Below are 13,718 nucleotides of genomic sequence, written 5' to 3'. Positions count from 1 at the left end.
AGATTGGCGGGGCCACCACAAGTCCCCAGTCGCAACCCCATTATCTCGTCACTCTGTCACCCCCATTAGGCAGAAGCCTGGGAGACGGGATGGTGATAGCACAGTATTTATGCAGCCTGGTCCTCTCCACAGTTCAGCTTTCCGCCAGTGCTCCCCCTTCATCTTCAGCCGGGTGTTGGAGAGAGGGCCCGGGGTTTCGGGTCCCCAGGCCTTTGCCAAGGGCCTGCTCGGCCCATCTCAGGATGCCGTGCTGTGTCCTGCCTGCGAAGGGGCTCCTGAGTCCTGAGAAAGCCAGAGCCAGGCAAAGGAACCGACTTCCTCTGCTTGTTGACCACCCACCTGTGAATGAATATGCTGTGTTGAATGAATATGTGCTGTTGGATTTTACTGAAGGTGGAGGATTTCTCCACTTAAGTTATTTATAGCTGTTCTGTGCAGGCGAGAGTCAGATGGAGCAGTTGCTTCATTAAATATTGTCGGGCCTCTGCAGGGTCATCTCCTTGAAAAGCAGATTTCTCTGGACAGTGACTGTACAGGATAGGAGCATCTTTGTATCCATAGAGAACCATTTTCTGATTGTTGCCTTCTGGTGAAATTCTGTTGAAATTATAGGCACAAGAGACAAATGTTTGATGAGAGTTTGTGGCTGCTTTCCCTGTTGGTCAATTGTTGAACTAGTGAAGTTTTAGAACTTGGATTATGTGAGATCCAGAGGAAAATGCCTCTCTCCCCAGAAGAGTCTGTCCTGTAGGCTAGACACTGTGGTTAGCTGTTCTGGGTGGTTCACATCCCAGTGGGCTCCACCTTTTATTTCTTCATTCTGTTCATCAGTTCAGTACAGCCCCAGAGTTACGTCTTTCATTAGTAATTCTTAGAGGGTTGGGGTGATGTTGTTTGGTTTTATCCAACTGGAGGATAGTGAACAGAGCTGGAGTCCAGATAGATTATGTGGGGCCCACCGACAGCATCCCCACCCTGTGGGGAGCCACGGATTCAACCCTGCTCCCTACAGAGTTCTGGTTAGTAGTCGGTAGAACCCAGGTAAAGGCATTTCTGTCAGGAGACAGTGGCCTTGTTCTGAGGAAACGGGTAGGAGGAGAGCACACAGCTGAATGCTCTTTAGACAGGTGTATTTTCCACTAAAAAGAGCAGGATTTGGTTCAGATTAATCCATCCTGAAGAGAATTATTTTCATGTGAATGTTTTGCCGGGGATGTGTGGGAGCAGCCATTCCTCACCCCTCCCCAGTAAGAAAGAACGGAGTAAAATAAAAACATTTAGTTATATGCGAGATGGCTTGTATTAAGCTTGTAATTGTTCTTGCCGGTTAAGTGCTGACTGCCCTGCCCTTTCCTTTCACACCAGCTCACACCCCGGACAACAGCTTCCTGGGCTTCGTGGTGGAGCAGCACCTGAACTCCAGCGACGTCCACCACATTAACGAGATCAAAAGGCAGAACCAGTCCCTCGTGTACGGCAAAGTGGATAGCTTCTGGAAGGTGAGTGGGTCTGCTCACCTCCCTCTCTCCGAAAAGACGCTGTTGAGAATTTCGTTTCACTCTGACCCAGGATGTGATCAAGCCCAGTGCCCAGGGCCTGACCGGATCTGCTGAGAAGTCATCGAGAACGTGCCAGGATTTGGTGGCTCGGCATTTGGGTGTCTAGTAAAGGCTGTCCCTGCTCACCCGCACAGAGCCTGCCCAGCAAGGCCCTTCTCTTTGCACGTTGGAAGTGACACATTACAGCTTCTTTCACATCCTGTGCTCGCTTCCGAAAGCCAGGTTCCCACAGAAGCTGGGTATCTTTCTGGAGCAAAGCAATGCACAGAGAGACCCTTTGCCAAGTGGTTTTGAGAGAGGGTGTGGAAAGCCAGGCGCTCCCTTTGCCTGGGCAGTGCAGTGGCCCTCGCATCCGCTCGGCTGTAGTCGGTCCTCATAGTGGTCAGCGTTCAACCAACAGGGAAAGGAAAATGCCTGCCAGGACTGCCTGCGGGCGGTTTGCTCAGGGAGTTCTTGGGCAAAACAGCATTCTTGGCCATAGACTGAGCCAGGTTTTCCCAAAGTGTTGGGCTCCTGGATGATTTCCAGAGCACTTCTGGGGAAGGTAAAGCAGGAAAGGAACCAGTTGCCGTGTGACCTGCTGACATGACCACATCTTTTATATGGCAGGTGTGGGAATTTCGTAATTAGTTTTGAGGACATGTTTGTGTAGGACAGAACAGACTCCAAGAGTTCAAAACATGCCTCTTTCTGAACGTGAAAGTTAATCACTTTCTGGAATGATCAGGAGCAGGGGTCTCACATTACCATGCCTTGCCCAGTGAGGAAGTTAGAGGTCAGCCCCCTGAGGCAGCACACGCGATGTGCAGGGTCCGAGCTCCCTGCTGTGGGTTTTCTGACCCGTGTTCAGAAGATGAAAAGCACGGCTGCCCCTCTTCAGTTCTAAAATGCTGACTGTGGCGCAGAGATGGTAAAATAGGCCTTTCCAGGGAAGTGGATTTATTTTTATATAGTAACTCTTTGCTCTAATGGTTAGAATTGTCTTCATATAGTATCTTGGTTCTCTACTGGGGGCAGTTCCACGCCGGGGGACAGGTGGCACCGTCTGCAGACAACGTTGGTCGTCATGACTGAGGGGAGGCACTACTGGCATCTAGTGGGCAAAGGTCAGGGGTGCTGCAAACACCTGACCGTGCACAGGACGGCCCACAACAGGGAATTGTGTGGCACAATGTCAGGGGTGTGGAGAGGCTGAACCCGGGCTGGAAAATAAGATTTTCTTCCTACTTATATTATTCTACATGCTCTCCTCTCGGATTAAATAAAACCAGGCTAAATTATAAATGGTTATTTAAGATCTTCCCATGAATTTATACATCTTTGTATCAAAATTTGCCCATGTTAACAGAACATTACCCAACTGACTTTCAGCCCAACTTGGGTTAAAAGGAACACATTGGGTGTTCTCATTCTCAGCTCAGTCGTGAAATGACTGGATCGTGGCCCTGATTTTTGGAAGATGTGGGCTCTTTAAAAAAGTATAACTGCCTTCTCCCCTCTGCACCTGCTCAAAGAAAATAGTTTGCATGTCTCTGTGGGCTTGACCTTCAAGTTATATCACTTCTGTTTTGAAACCAAGTGCAGCTTCCTCCTGGGTGCCTCTGCCAGCTTTTTTGGTTTTCCTAGAAAACTGAAACAATAAATCAATTTTGAACGCATTGGAATCACCTTTTCTTGGATAACATAAGGCTGCCACTGAAAGGATGGTTTCTTGATGCCAGTCAGAATCCCCAAAGTGTAAGCCGTGTGATTTGGAGTGTGATTTGGAAATTCTTCCGAAATTCTGCAGATGACCCAACCTTCCGAGTGCTGGTTGCCTAGCTATTACACAATGCTGCGTGGCAGTGTGTCTGCATTAGTGTTGGTCTGAATACCCCAGATCTGGACTGTTATTTCAGTTTTATTGCATCATCATTACCCAGCATTCTTTGATGAGAAAGGTACAAAATGATGAAAAGTTCTGTAAACTTTTCACAAAAATTGAGGACATCTCCTCAGACTCTTAAACACAGCACAGTATGTGAGAGTTCAGCTGCTTCTCCCAAAATGCCTCATCCCCTGCTATCTAGCGAGCGTGCACAGAAACAGATGCACCTGGCAAGTGTGATGTTCCTGCACCCACATTCCCAGAGCGGCGTTGGACACCGACCTCAGCCAGCTGGAAGTTTGGGAAGTTGCTTTTCCCATCCTTGCTCCATTCTCTTCCCCGCCCCCTCCCTCCTTTGCCTCAGGGATCTTTGGGGGTCCATCTTGTTGGTGATTGGCAATTGTGATTCAGGCTCAGCAAGCCAGCCTGTATCAATGAGATTTTTCACTTGGAATTGTGCAGAGCAGAGGGACAGGGACAGTGACAGCTGTGGGACAGAAATTAAAAGGATGTATCCATAGTGATGATGAGGTCAAAGCAGCCTTCCAGTGATGAAGCAGGACCAGTTTGGAAAGGGAGAGGCTGCTGTCAGGAGCATGAAGGAGCAGAGTCACTGGGAGGAGAGGGGCCACCGTGAGAGATGTGGGGCCATTTCATGGCCAAGGTACCCTGTGGTCTTGTCTTGATGTTATAAGGTATGGTGGAGGGAGGGGACCTTGCCATCTGACTCCAGAATGCCAAACACACCAACTTAGGAATCATCTCTACCCAAGACCCTTAGCATCAGATTACATGCTTACAGCCTAATCCCAAGTACGGATCCCTTTCTTAGCCCAAGAACCCACAGTTCTAGGTTCTTGACATCAACCTGTGGGGCAGGCTGATCATTGGTGTCAGCTACCACATGTGCCTAGAAAAAAGAGGCCTCCAGTGTGGCCCATTTCAAGGTCCTTCAACATCAGGGAGTGAAAAATTAGTTTTTGTGGAAATTTAATTTAAGTCTTGCTTAACTATATTATTTACTTAGCCTAAACATAACTGAATCTTCTGTTGATGGTACTCAAGGTCAGCATTTTACGTATACCAGATCCCACCAGGATTCTCTGATTACTCATTGATACACGATTGTTGCTAAGGTAAACATCCCAAAGGTCTTGCTCTGAGCACCTTAGGGAGTAAGCTAGCACAAACGGGTTCAGAGGTGGTCCTGAAACTCACCAGCTTGTGAGGCAATGGACTGCTTTGAGCCATAGCTTTCTGGCCAGTGAAAGGGGAGCAGTAACAGCTACCATATAGAGCAGGGCTTCTCTGCATGCAGAGCACCTGGCATCTTGTTCGGATGCTGAGTCTGTGGTTCTCACAAGCGCCCAGGTAATGCTGATGTGCTGTTTTGAGTAAAAGGCCCTGGGGTGTTTAGGATTGTGTAGAGTGCTTGGCACTGAGTACCTGGCCAGCCAGTGAAGCAGTAATTCTTGTTTCCTCTTTACCTTTGCCTTCCTGCTAATCTGTCAGACTGCCAACTATCATGTTACTTTTTACTACTGTTCCTGCCTGATTCCAGTCACTGCCCAACCTCACTTCCCGCTCAGCACACTTACAGGTCTAGTCTCTGGTGCCCACCCCTTAGACTGGGGTGAACCTGTGTAAGCAGTGGACTCCAAGAGGATGTGAGAGTGCAGGGTCTTCTGTCCTAGTTTGTACAGTAGGTGCTTCCTGGGCAATTTGGCATAGTGTCAAGCACACAGACTCGGAGCAAAATAGCTGGGTTCAGATCCTGCCTCTGTTACCAGCAGCCTGGTCTTGGGCAATTTACTTGGCTTCACTTGGCCTCATTTTTCATGAAGAAGATAACAGCATTTCTGTATAGATTAAATGAGTTAACATATGCAAAGTGCTTACATTAACTCACAGTCTCACAGTTAGTCTGCTGCTATTATTAATATCATTATTGGGTCCAGATTGGAAACATAGTAAGAACTGCTGCGGGTGTGAGACGGGGTGGGGTGGGGAGTAAAGGCTCTGAGGAACTGGCGAATACCAGCCTGCCCGAAGACATTCAGATTCCAGTTTTTAAAAATGTTTTTATTGATTTTTAGAGAGGAAGGGAGAGGGAAAGATAGAAACATCGATGAGAGAGAAACCCCACATTGATCGGCTGCCTCCTGCAGGCCCCTTACTGGGGATCAAGCCCGCAACCCCGGCATGTACTCTGACCAGGAATCAAACCAGCAACCTCTTGGTGCATGGGACAGCGCTCAATCCACTGAGCTGTACTGGCTGGACAGATTCCAGTTTTTAAACTGTGTCTGTAGTTGGCAAACTCTTGCCCTTGAGCCAAATGTAGCCTGCCATCTGTTTTTGTAAATGAAGTTTCATTGGAACAGAGCTACACCCATTTGTGGCTGCTTTTGCACTAAAATGGCAGAGTTGTGTAGTTGTGACAGAGACTCTCAGACAAACCAAGCCTAAGCAACTTATTATTGGCCCTTTACAGAAACAATGTGAGACCCCTGAACTACATCACGTCCCAAGTAAGTCAAGGCTCCTGTAGGACACATTTAGCCAACGGTCCCTGACATCCGAGTCTGTTTAGCTTGTTTGGTGGTTCTCGGTTTTCTTTTCCTGTGTGATTGAGACTGATGGAAAATGAAGTGTGCTTTTACTGAAATCTCTGTTAGTCCAAAGACAGAGCCCCAGGCCCTAGCCTGGCCTCCCGTAGTAGGCGTTCAGTAAAGCTGCCACTCATTCGCTTACTGACACGCTGATAATATAGAAGGCTTGTATTAGCGTGTCTACACCTGTCTAAGCCTCCGCAGCCCTCGCTTCAGGAGGTGTACGCCCATTCCTTCTGAGGAAGCGAGGACAGCTGTTACCCATCTCCTCCATCCTGGTTTAGGGATGAGGAGCTGGCCTAAGGAAATGGAGTGACTTGGCCAAGGTCCCACGCCGCATGACGTGACAAGTCCAGAACCAGGATCAAGGTTCAGACTTCTTCTCTAAGGATCCTGCCTCCCTGCTGCCCCTTGCTTGAGGAGCTGTCCCTCTGCCCTGAGCCTGGAGGGCGAGTCTGTGTTTAGAGCAGGATTGGGGAGCCAGGAGGCAAGGTCTGCATGAGTGACTTATGTAAGCAGCGGGAGCCCTGGGCAAATACTGGCATGACAGGAAAGTGTTGCTCCTGGCTGCTCATCACACAGGGAAGCCAGAACAGCCTTGCAGTCAGTTCTACAAAGAGTAAAGGCGCCCGATTTGAGCAATTCAAATTGTTCCCCGCTCCAGACCCCAAGGGCCTGGCTTGCCCCAGCCTCAGCCTGCCTGGCAGCAACAACAATAAACCAGTGTCAGCTGAATTAGGAAAACCCCTTTTAATCTAGCGGGCAAAGACTGTGTGGCTTTAAAGTGTCCTCTAAAATGATGCGTAATCCCATAGCCAAGGCCTAAGAGGGCAGCCCACCTTCCAGAAATGTGACGCAACCTTGCAACCTTTCTCTCTCTTCCTAATACCTCGCCCTCCGTAATCCAGTCTCCACACAGCAGCAGCCAGGGTGATCTTTTTAAAACTGTAAATTGGATTATGTTACTCCTTTTCTTATCATCTCCCCCCCCCCCCCCCCCCCCCCCCCCCCGCCATGGATTCATTTTAAACTTAGAGCACATGCATTTATGATAAAATCCAGCCTCGGTAGGTGACTTAGCGAGGCTCCCTGCGAGCAAGCCACATCTGCTCTGCACCCACTGAGGCTCTGGCCGCACAGGTCCCACACGCCACTCCTTCCACCTGTGGCTCGGCCAGGCCTCTAACAGCTGCTACCTGCCCTGTCCTGCCCCAGCCCTTGCTTCCTAGGACCACCCTGTCCCACACACGTGCCCTGAACCACTTGTCACCCCCCCTTATCCCTGTCACAGCATCCCCTTCCTTCCTTTCATGTAATTTTAATCATTTTATGATCACATATTTACCCTTTTCCATCAGTCTCTCCTTACTTGCTAGACTGTAAGCTCTTTGAGGGCAAAAATTGTTACTGATTTTGCTTTACCCAACACGGTGCCTGGCACATAGCAGGGGCTTGCTCAGTACCTCCTGGATGAATGAATCAGTCTCCTTTTGATTTCATTAAACTCAGTTTTCCTGGGGATCCTGGGATATGACTTGGAATGTGTTTTGCTTTGGGCATTGCCCTGTGCTCTGAGGTCCAAGGGACACTAGAAGAGCGGATTTGAAGGAAAAGGAGAGGAGTGATGCCCATGTGAATTCTGCAGACCACATAGAGATTTCCAGGTTTTCAAAGCCCCTGGTGACAGCAGTGAAGTGGCAGGGCCTGACTCTGGGTCATGCACATGATTTCTGGGTGGGCACCTCTGGCCTGTGTTTCCTCACTTGTATACATGAAAGTATTGGTAAAAAGAAATATTGTACAATAATACAGCAGACCTCAAAATAATTATGCTGACTGTAAGAGCCAGTCATTAAAAAAAAGTATGATTCTGGGTATATAAAACTCTAGAAAATTCAAACTAAACCAGAGTAACAGAAAGCAGATGGGTGGTTGCCTGGGGAATGGTGAGAGAGAGAGAGATGGGTATGTCCACTGTCTAATTGTGGAGATGGGTTTATGGTATGTGTGTGTATACATATATATTTACGAAATTGTATGCTTTAAATAGGTGCAGTTTATTATACGCCAATTCAGCCTCAACAGTGCTATTAACATAAATTAAAGTTGGCAAGCAGTGACCTTAGGGGCCACATTCGACCTGTGGACTGCAAGCTAAAAATGGTTTTCCCATTTTCAAAGTCATAAAAAAACAACCACCCAGAAACTAAAACAAAAGAATATGTGACAGACTTATGTTTTCCTACAAAGCCTAAAATATTTGACATCTATTCCGTTACAGAAAAGGTTTGCTAACCCCTGGATGAGATAAATTATTTACCTATGTTCATTGGAGCCCTGGCCAGGACCCAGCTACTGTGGGAAGTCAGGGGGTGGCCACCCAGCATGCGTCCCACCAACCATGGTGGCACTGACAGATTTAGATTTCCAGTCAGAGTTCATTGGGAAAAGGGTTCAGCTGCTTTAAACAACCAAAAATAAATCTTGAAAGTCTCTGGACTGGGTAACCTCTGAGTCAAAGAATCCCATTCTGAAAACTATGTAATTATCTCGCTCACTAATTTGGTTGACTTGAGCTTAGTTTAAATTAATGCAAAAATGGAAAGGGGAGTAGTTTGGAGCAATGCCATTTTATATCCTAATAGGAATTAGCTGCTCTTAGTTATATATTGTTTTACTAACCCACTGAAGACCTTTGTAATTAAAGAATGTACTGGAATCCTAGAAAAGAGCACCTTCCTGTAAGTAGGTTAAACTTCGGCATCCTGTTTGTCCTTCAATCGGCTTGGCCAGACTTCTCTTCCCAGATAATGTAGAGATCAACCAGATACATTTAAACCTGCTGTAAGTTAAATTGGCATCCATTCTGAAATAACAAAATTGGAGACCATTTTGTTGAATTTGCTGGGAAATCTAATATGATTACAGCTGTTGGTTCTGGTTCCAACCAGAAGAGTGTTCAGAAGTATCCCTGTATCTCCCCCAGCCTATTCCCCTTGGGGGAAACATCAATCAGAAAAGACCTTGTCATGACCCCTTGAGACCATGCTTGCCAGTGGCAGGGAGCATGTTGTGTTTCCTCGGGGAGGAGTGAGGTGTGCCAGTGGACAGCTGCCCCTCCAGGGCAGCCCAGTCTGTGCGTGGTTTTTTTTTATCTCCTGGCACTTGATAAAGTGCAGTCACATTGCAGAGCCTTTTCCCCAGATTCAAATGCAAATTTTTTTTGGAGGGGGCAGGAAGAGAAACCAAATGCAAAGAGAAACATCAGAAATGAATCATTGGGTTGAAGATTCCAAGGGCTACAGTCCAGAGGACTTAAGGATTTTCCAAAAATAGTGTTGGTTGTGTGCTGACTATAGTCTTACCCCGTGTGGCATCTTCCTGAGCACGTCAGTGTTTGATGAGCAGGTATGTACAGGAGGGAACACTGAACTTAGACAACCCTTGGGCAGCCTTTCTTCCTGTCTCATCAGCCAGTGAGTGGTCTGTTCTGTTTCAGCAGATTTTCTGCTATCATCTTAAACCGGTGTTGTTTACTAGTCCATAGAAGAAAGAACACATTCTACTTGTAGCGCAGGTCCTGAATAACGTCATTTCGTTCAGCATCCTTTCGCTATGATGTTGATAAAAAATTGATTCCCACTTGAGGCCACTGTCTGCTTGGAGTTTGAATGTCTATGTGGGTTTTCTGTGTGGGTTCTCCAGTTTCCTTCCACACCCCAAAGATGTGCACATCAGGGGAACTGGTGTGTCCGTGTTGCCCCGGTCTGAGTGAGTGTGGGTAGGTGCGTGGCCCTGTGATGGAAGGGTGTCCTGTCCGGGGTGGGTTTCGGCCTTGCACCCCGAGCTGCCAGGAGAGACTCTGGCCACCCATGAGCCAGAACTGGAATAAGTGGGTTAGAAAAGGATGACCTTGTTTTATTCATCCTTCTTAAATGTATGTAAAGCTCACATTTATTTTAGTGTTTAATATTAGAAGTGTTTTGGGTCTTCATTTAGAAGTTTGGTGATTTTTTTGTGACCAGAAATAATGCCATAGAAACTTAACTCTTGTTTGTATCAATTAGCCTCTGGTAAAGTTGATTTCGCTATATGTTATTTTCCTTAAAGATGCAGTTTCCAAGAACCTCTTGTCGACATTAAGGGAGGACTTGCTGTGCCTCTGTTTCCGACCGAAACAGGGATCGGAGACCGTCTGGAGCAGTCGGCAGAGTTCTGTCTGGGTGGGAGAGTGAAGCCCAGATTCTAATTTGAGCTACACCACTCCCTGGCAGTTTGTCCTTGGAGTTGATTTGCCCTCGGGTCTCGCTTTCCTCGTCTGTAAAACAAGGCAGAGAACTGGATGTTCTTTTGTTTTGCTCCCCAGAGTTCCATAATTCTATAATCTAAACTCCTTCTTCGCCTTCTCTGATTCTTTCAAGAGCAAGGGCACAGAGAGGCAGCCTACAGGATGACTTTATGGGCCATCAGAAATAGGATAGAGAGATGATAATTGGGCCAGGCCAGGCACAAAGTCCATAAAACCAACTGCCCGAGGAAAGGAGAGGGCTGCTGTGACTTAGCATCCATGTGTGTCAAAGAGATTTAAGGGGTTTGTTCACAGTAAGCTCATGTGAGTCAACAGTGTGGAGAACTGCCAAAAATTGATAATGGACCTTCAGTGGAGGCATACTGTGGGGAATGAGGGCCGGTAGTTCCCATCTATTTGAGAGCACCCAGCGTGCTCCACTCCCGGAGGCTCTGGTGCACATCCCTTTCTGCACTGTGAGCCCAGCTGGAGGCGTGGAGTCCCTAGAGCTCTGACTCTGGAGCCAGACTGGTGGGGTCCCATCCTGGCTCTACAGCGACTAGCTGCGTGATCGCCGGCAAGTGCCTTGGGCTCCCTGTGCCTCTGTCCTCTCATCTGTAAAATGGGTGTAATAATAACCTACTCTAGAGTTTTTATGAAGATCATATGAGTTAATAGATATAAACTTATTAGAACAATGTCTGGTATTCATTAATGTTGATGTTAGTTTGCTGTTATTAATATTATCTCAGCAAATTAGAACCGTTTGATTAGAGTAAAATGTGGGGTGACTTAGAGCCACGCTCTATGGAGACTGATTGAAGAAATTGGCATGTCTGGCCAGGAAAAAAGGCTTGTTTGAGGCTGTAGGTGGGTGGGCGAGGATTCTGAAGGGGTGGCAAATAAATGAGGAATCCAACTTGTCCTGGATGACCCTCAGAAGGACAGAAAATAGGCTGCTAGTGAACTTGCTGAGCTTTCAGGGAATAGCAGGAAGCGTCACTCAGCCGTCCAAAGATCAGGTGAGCCACCTGGGAAGCCATTAGCCTCCTGTCGCTGTTGGCTGAAGGGACATTGGCTGGGCTTTGGGAGAGGTGTCATTGGTGCCAGGGGGATGTTGAACTGCTGAACTGTCCTGGCAACCCAGAGACTGTTTGTAGAATGCAATGAGAGAGGCAGGAGGGGGAGAGAGGCAGCCGGGAACACTCCATGGAGGAAAAGCTTACCCACGGGCTGGTGGTATCAGGGAAACATGTCCAGTTGACTGCTCTTTCTCAGGGCACAGCTTTCTGCCTAAAGCAACAGAGCCTTGGACCCCACAGGCCAAATCTAACTCACAGACGTGTTAGTTGAGGCAGCACAATATTTGTTAAATTGAAAAGTGTTCCTGGTGTTGGGGAAGGTTGGTCTGGAAAGCTGGAACTCCTGGCTGCTCTTAAATGTAGACAGTGTGGCAAATTGGACTCACATAGCCAGGAGTGACTGGTGCTAAGTCACGGCTGCCCCTCAGGTGGGTTAGGGGTTCCTGGGATGACAGTGCTTTGGGGGCCTTCTCTAACCCTCTTCATGACCTATTTGGTCCCCAAAGGTATCTGAGTTTGCGACCTTGCACTAGGGAGCCCAGGAAGAAGCTACGATCTTTGCCTAGTCGTCTCAGAGAATAGGTTTCCTCTGAGGAGGGTAAAGGTAGAAAAGGAACTTTGAATGGAATCATGAATTCCTTCGAATGACCTGTTTGGAAGCCTGTCAGGTTTTGAGGCATAAGGTGCTCAGAAAGGAAGACCAAGGGCCCCTTTCAGCCTGCAGCTCCAGCAGGAACCCCAGGTCCTTGAAGTCTGTATGTGAGACTCACAGTGTTTTCTCCTGGTCAGCGCCTAGCCCGTGAGCACTTTCTGGATGACAGCCCAGCCCTGATTCTGGCTGCCAGAACCTCTCCTGCCAAGTTTGTGGTTGAAACTAGGTTTTCTTCTTTGGGTTGGCAGTTAGGAGGAAGGGAAGAATGCGTGGCAGGTGACTCTGTGTCTGGGACTGTGAGCCTGTTGGCTTGTTGCTCTCGCACAATGTAGTGAAGCCCTCAGCCTTCCTCCCGCCTGGGAGTGGAGCCTCTCCTAGAAAGCACTGTTGTGGGTCCATGCAGGAGCCTGGCCTGGTCCCCTGATCAGCGCTGATTTATGGGGTGTTTTGCTGAAATGATTTCCAGCCTGTGTTCCATGGAAAGGCAGGAAAGCTTATGTTGGTTCATAGAATATAGGTCAGTGGTACACAAATGTGCTTGATCATAAATTCCAACTGGGAACTTGTTATACTTCCAGATGCCAGGGACCCTCCTCAGCCTCATCTAAATAGAACCTCCAGGGAAGACCTGGGGATTGTATGTTAAAAGAATCACAGGCTCTAGATGATTTTTTTAAACAGTAAGTTTGGGAAACATTGTACTAGGGAGTCACCAACTTTCCTAGGTTAGAAAAACTTTAACTGGCTTCTTCCTACGCATAGTTGTATGGGTGCTGTGTAGCCAGCAACCGCCCCATGCTGTAGAAGACATGGACGCCCTTGTTTTACCTGGCTACCCTCTGTCCCCCAGGCCTTTGCTTTCCAGTGCATCTAACACCTCCATGACCATCCTCCAAGAACCCGCCCTCTTATTTCCATGGTAAATAGCAAGTCCCTAAATTAATACCTGAGGTGGTACAGTCAGCTGATACAGGTTCCAGTGAAGTCTCTCTCACAAATGCTTGCCTTTTAGTCCAGTATTCAAATAAGACTTTGTAGTAATTTGACAGGTTAGACAGCCTTTCCATATAGCGTCAGGAAGCATGTGTTGGTTTTACAGCTGATAAAACAGCCTCAAAGACATTTAGAAAAGAACTGATCCACCCTAAGTTAGGGATGAGCCATAGATTTCTTTATTTTTATTTATTTTTATTTTTTTAGAGAGAGGAAGTGGGGATGGGGGAAGGAGAGAAAGCGAAACATCAATGTGAGAAACATTGATCGTTTGCCTCCTGTACACGCCCCAACCAGGGATTGAACCCACAACCTAGGTATGTGCCTGTTTGACTGGGAATCAAACCCACCGCCTTTTGGTGTATGGGGTGACGCTCCAACCAACTGAGCCGCACCGGCCAGGGTGAGCCATAGACTTCTTGATGCCATGTGTTCAGCTATGACATTGATACTTTAGAGAGGTCACTAATGGTCCTGCGATTTGACTAACGAGTGGTAGAATTTTAGACCGTGTCACAGGTGGTTGCAGAGGCCTTTGAGGAGCGGGTCATTTCCTGGGTGCCCCTCAAGAGAACCAGCCGGTTATCTACTCTGTCGTGACTGGCAGTCCTCCCAGAGGCATAAACAGCTGACTGCAGCTGCGAGAAGAAAACATGTAAAAGTAT

The 13,718-nt window shown here is 47.7% G+C and overlaps 1 protein-coding gene across 7 annotated transcripts in view; it reads left to right on the top strand.

Moving 5' to 3' along the window:
* MGAT5 (alpha-1,6-mannosylglycoprotein 6-beta-N-acetylglucosaminyltransferase) overlaps positions 1-13,718 on the top strand; it is a 309,086-nt gene that overhangs the window by 230,162 nt on the left and 65,206 nt on the right. For all 7 annotated transcript variants that reach the window (XM_016206246.2, XM_087819890.1, XM_087819887.1 and 4 more), the window contains exon 12: positions 1,366-1,499. In XM_016206246.2, the coding sequence (XP_016061732.1) occupies positions 1,366-1,499 (134 nt within the window). The remainder of the gene's footprint in view (positions 1-1,365; positions 1,500-13,718) is intronic.

The sequence above is a fragment of the Miniopterus natalensis genome, chromosome 8, assembly GCF_054644295.1.
Source record: "Miniopterus natalensis isolate mMinNat1 chromosome 8, mMinNat1.hap1, whole genome shotgun sequence".
NCBI classification, from domain to species: Eukaryota; Metazoa; Chordata; class Mammalia; order Chiroptera; family Miniopteridae; genus Miniopterus; species Miniopterus natalensis.
The sequence above is the reverse complement of the archived record's forward strand: the minus strand, read 5'-3'. Positions and strand labels throughout refer to the sequence as shown.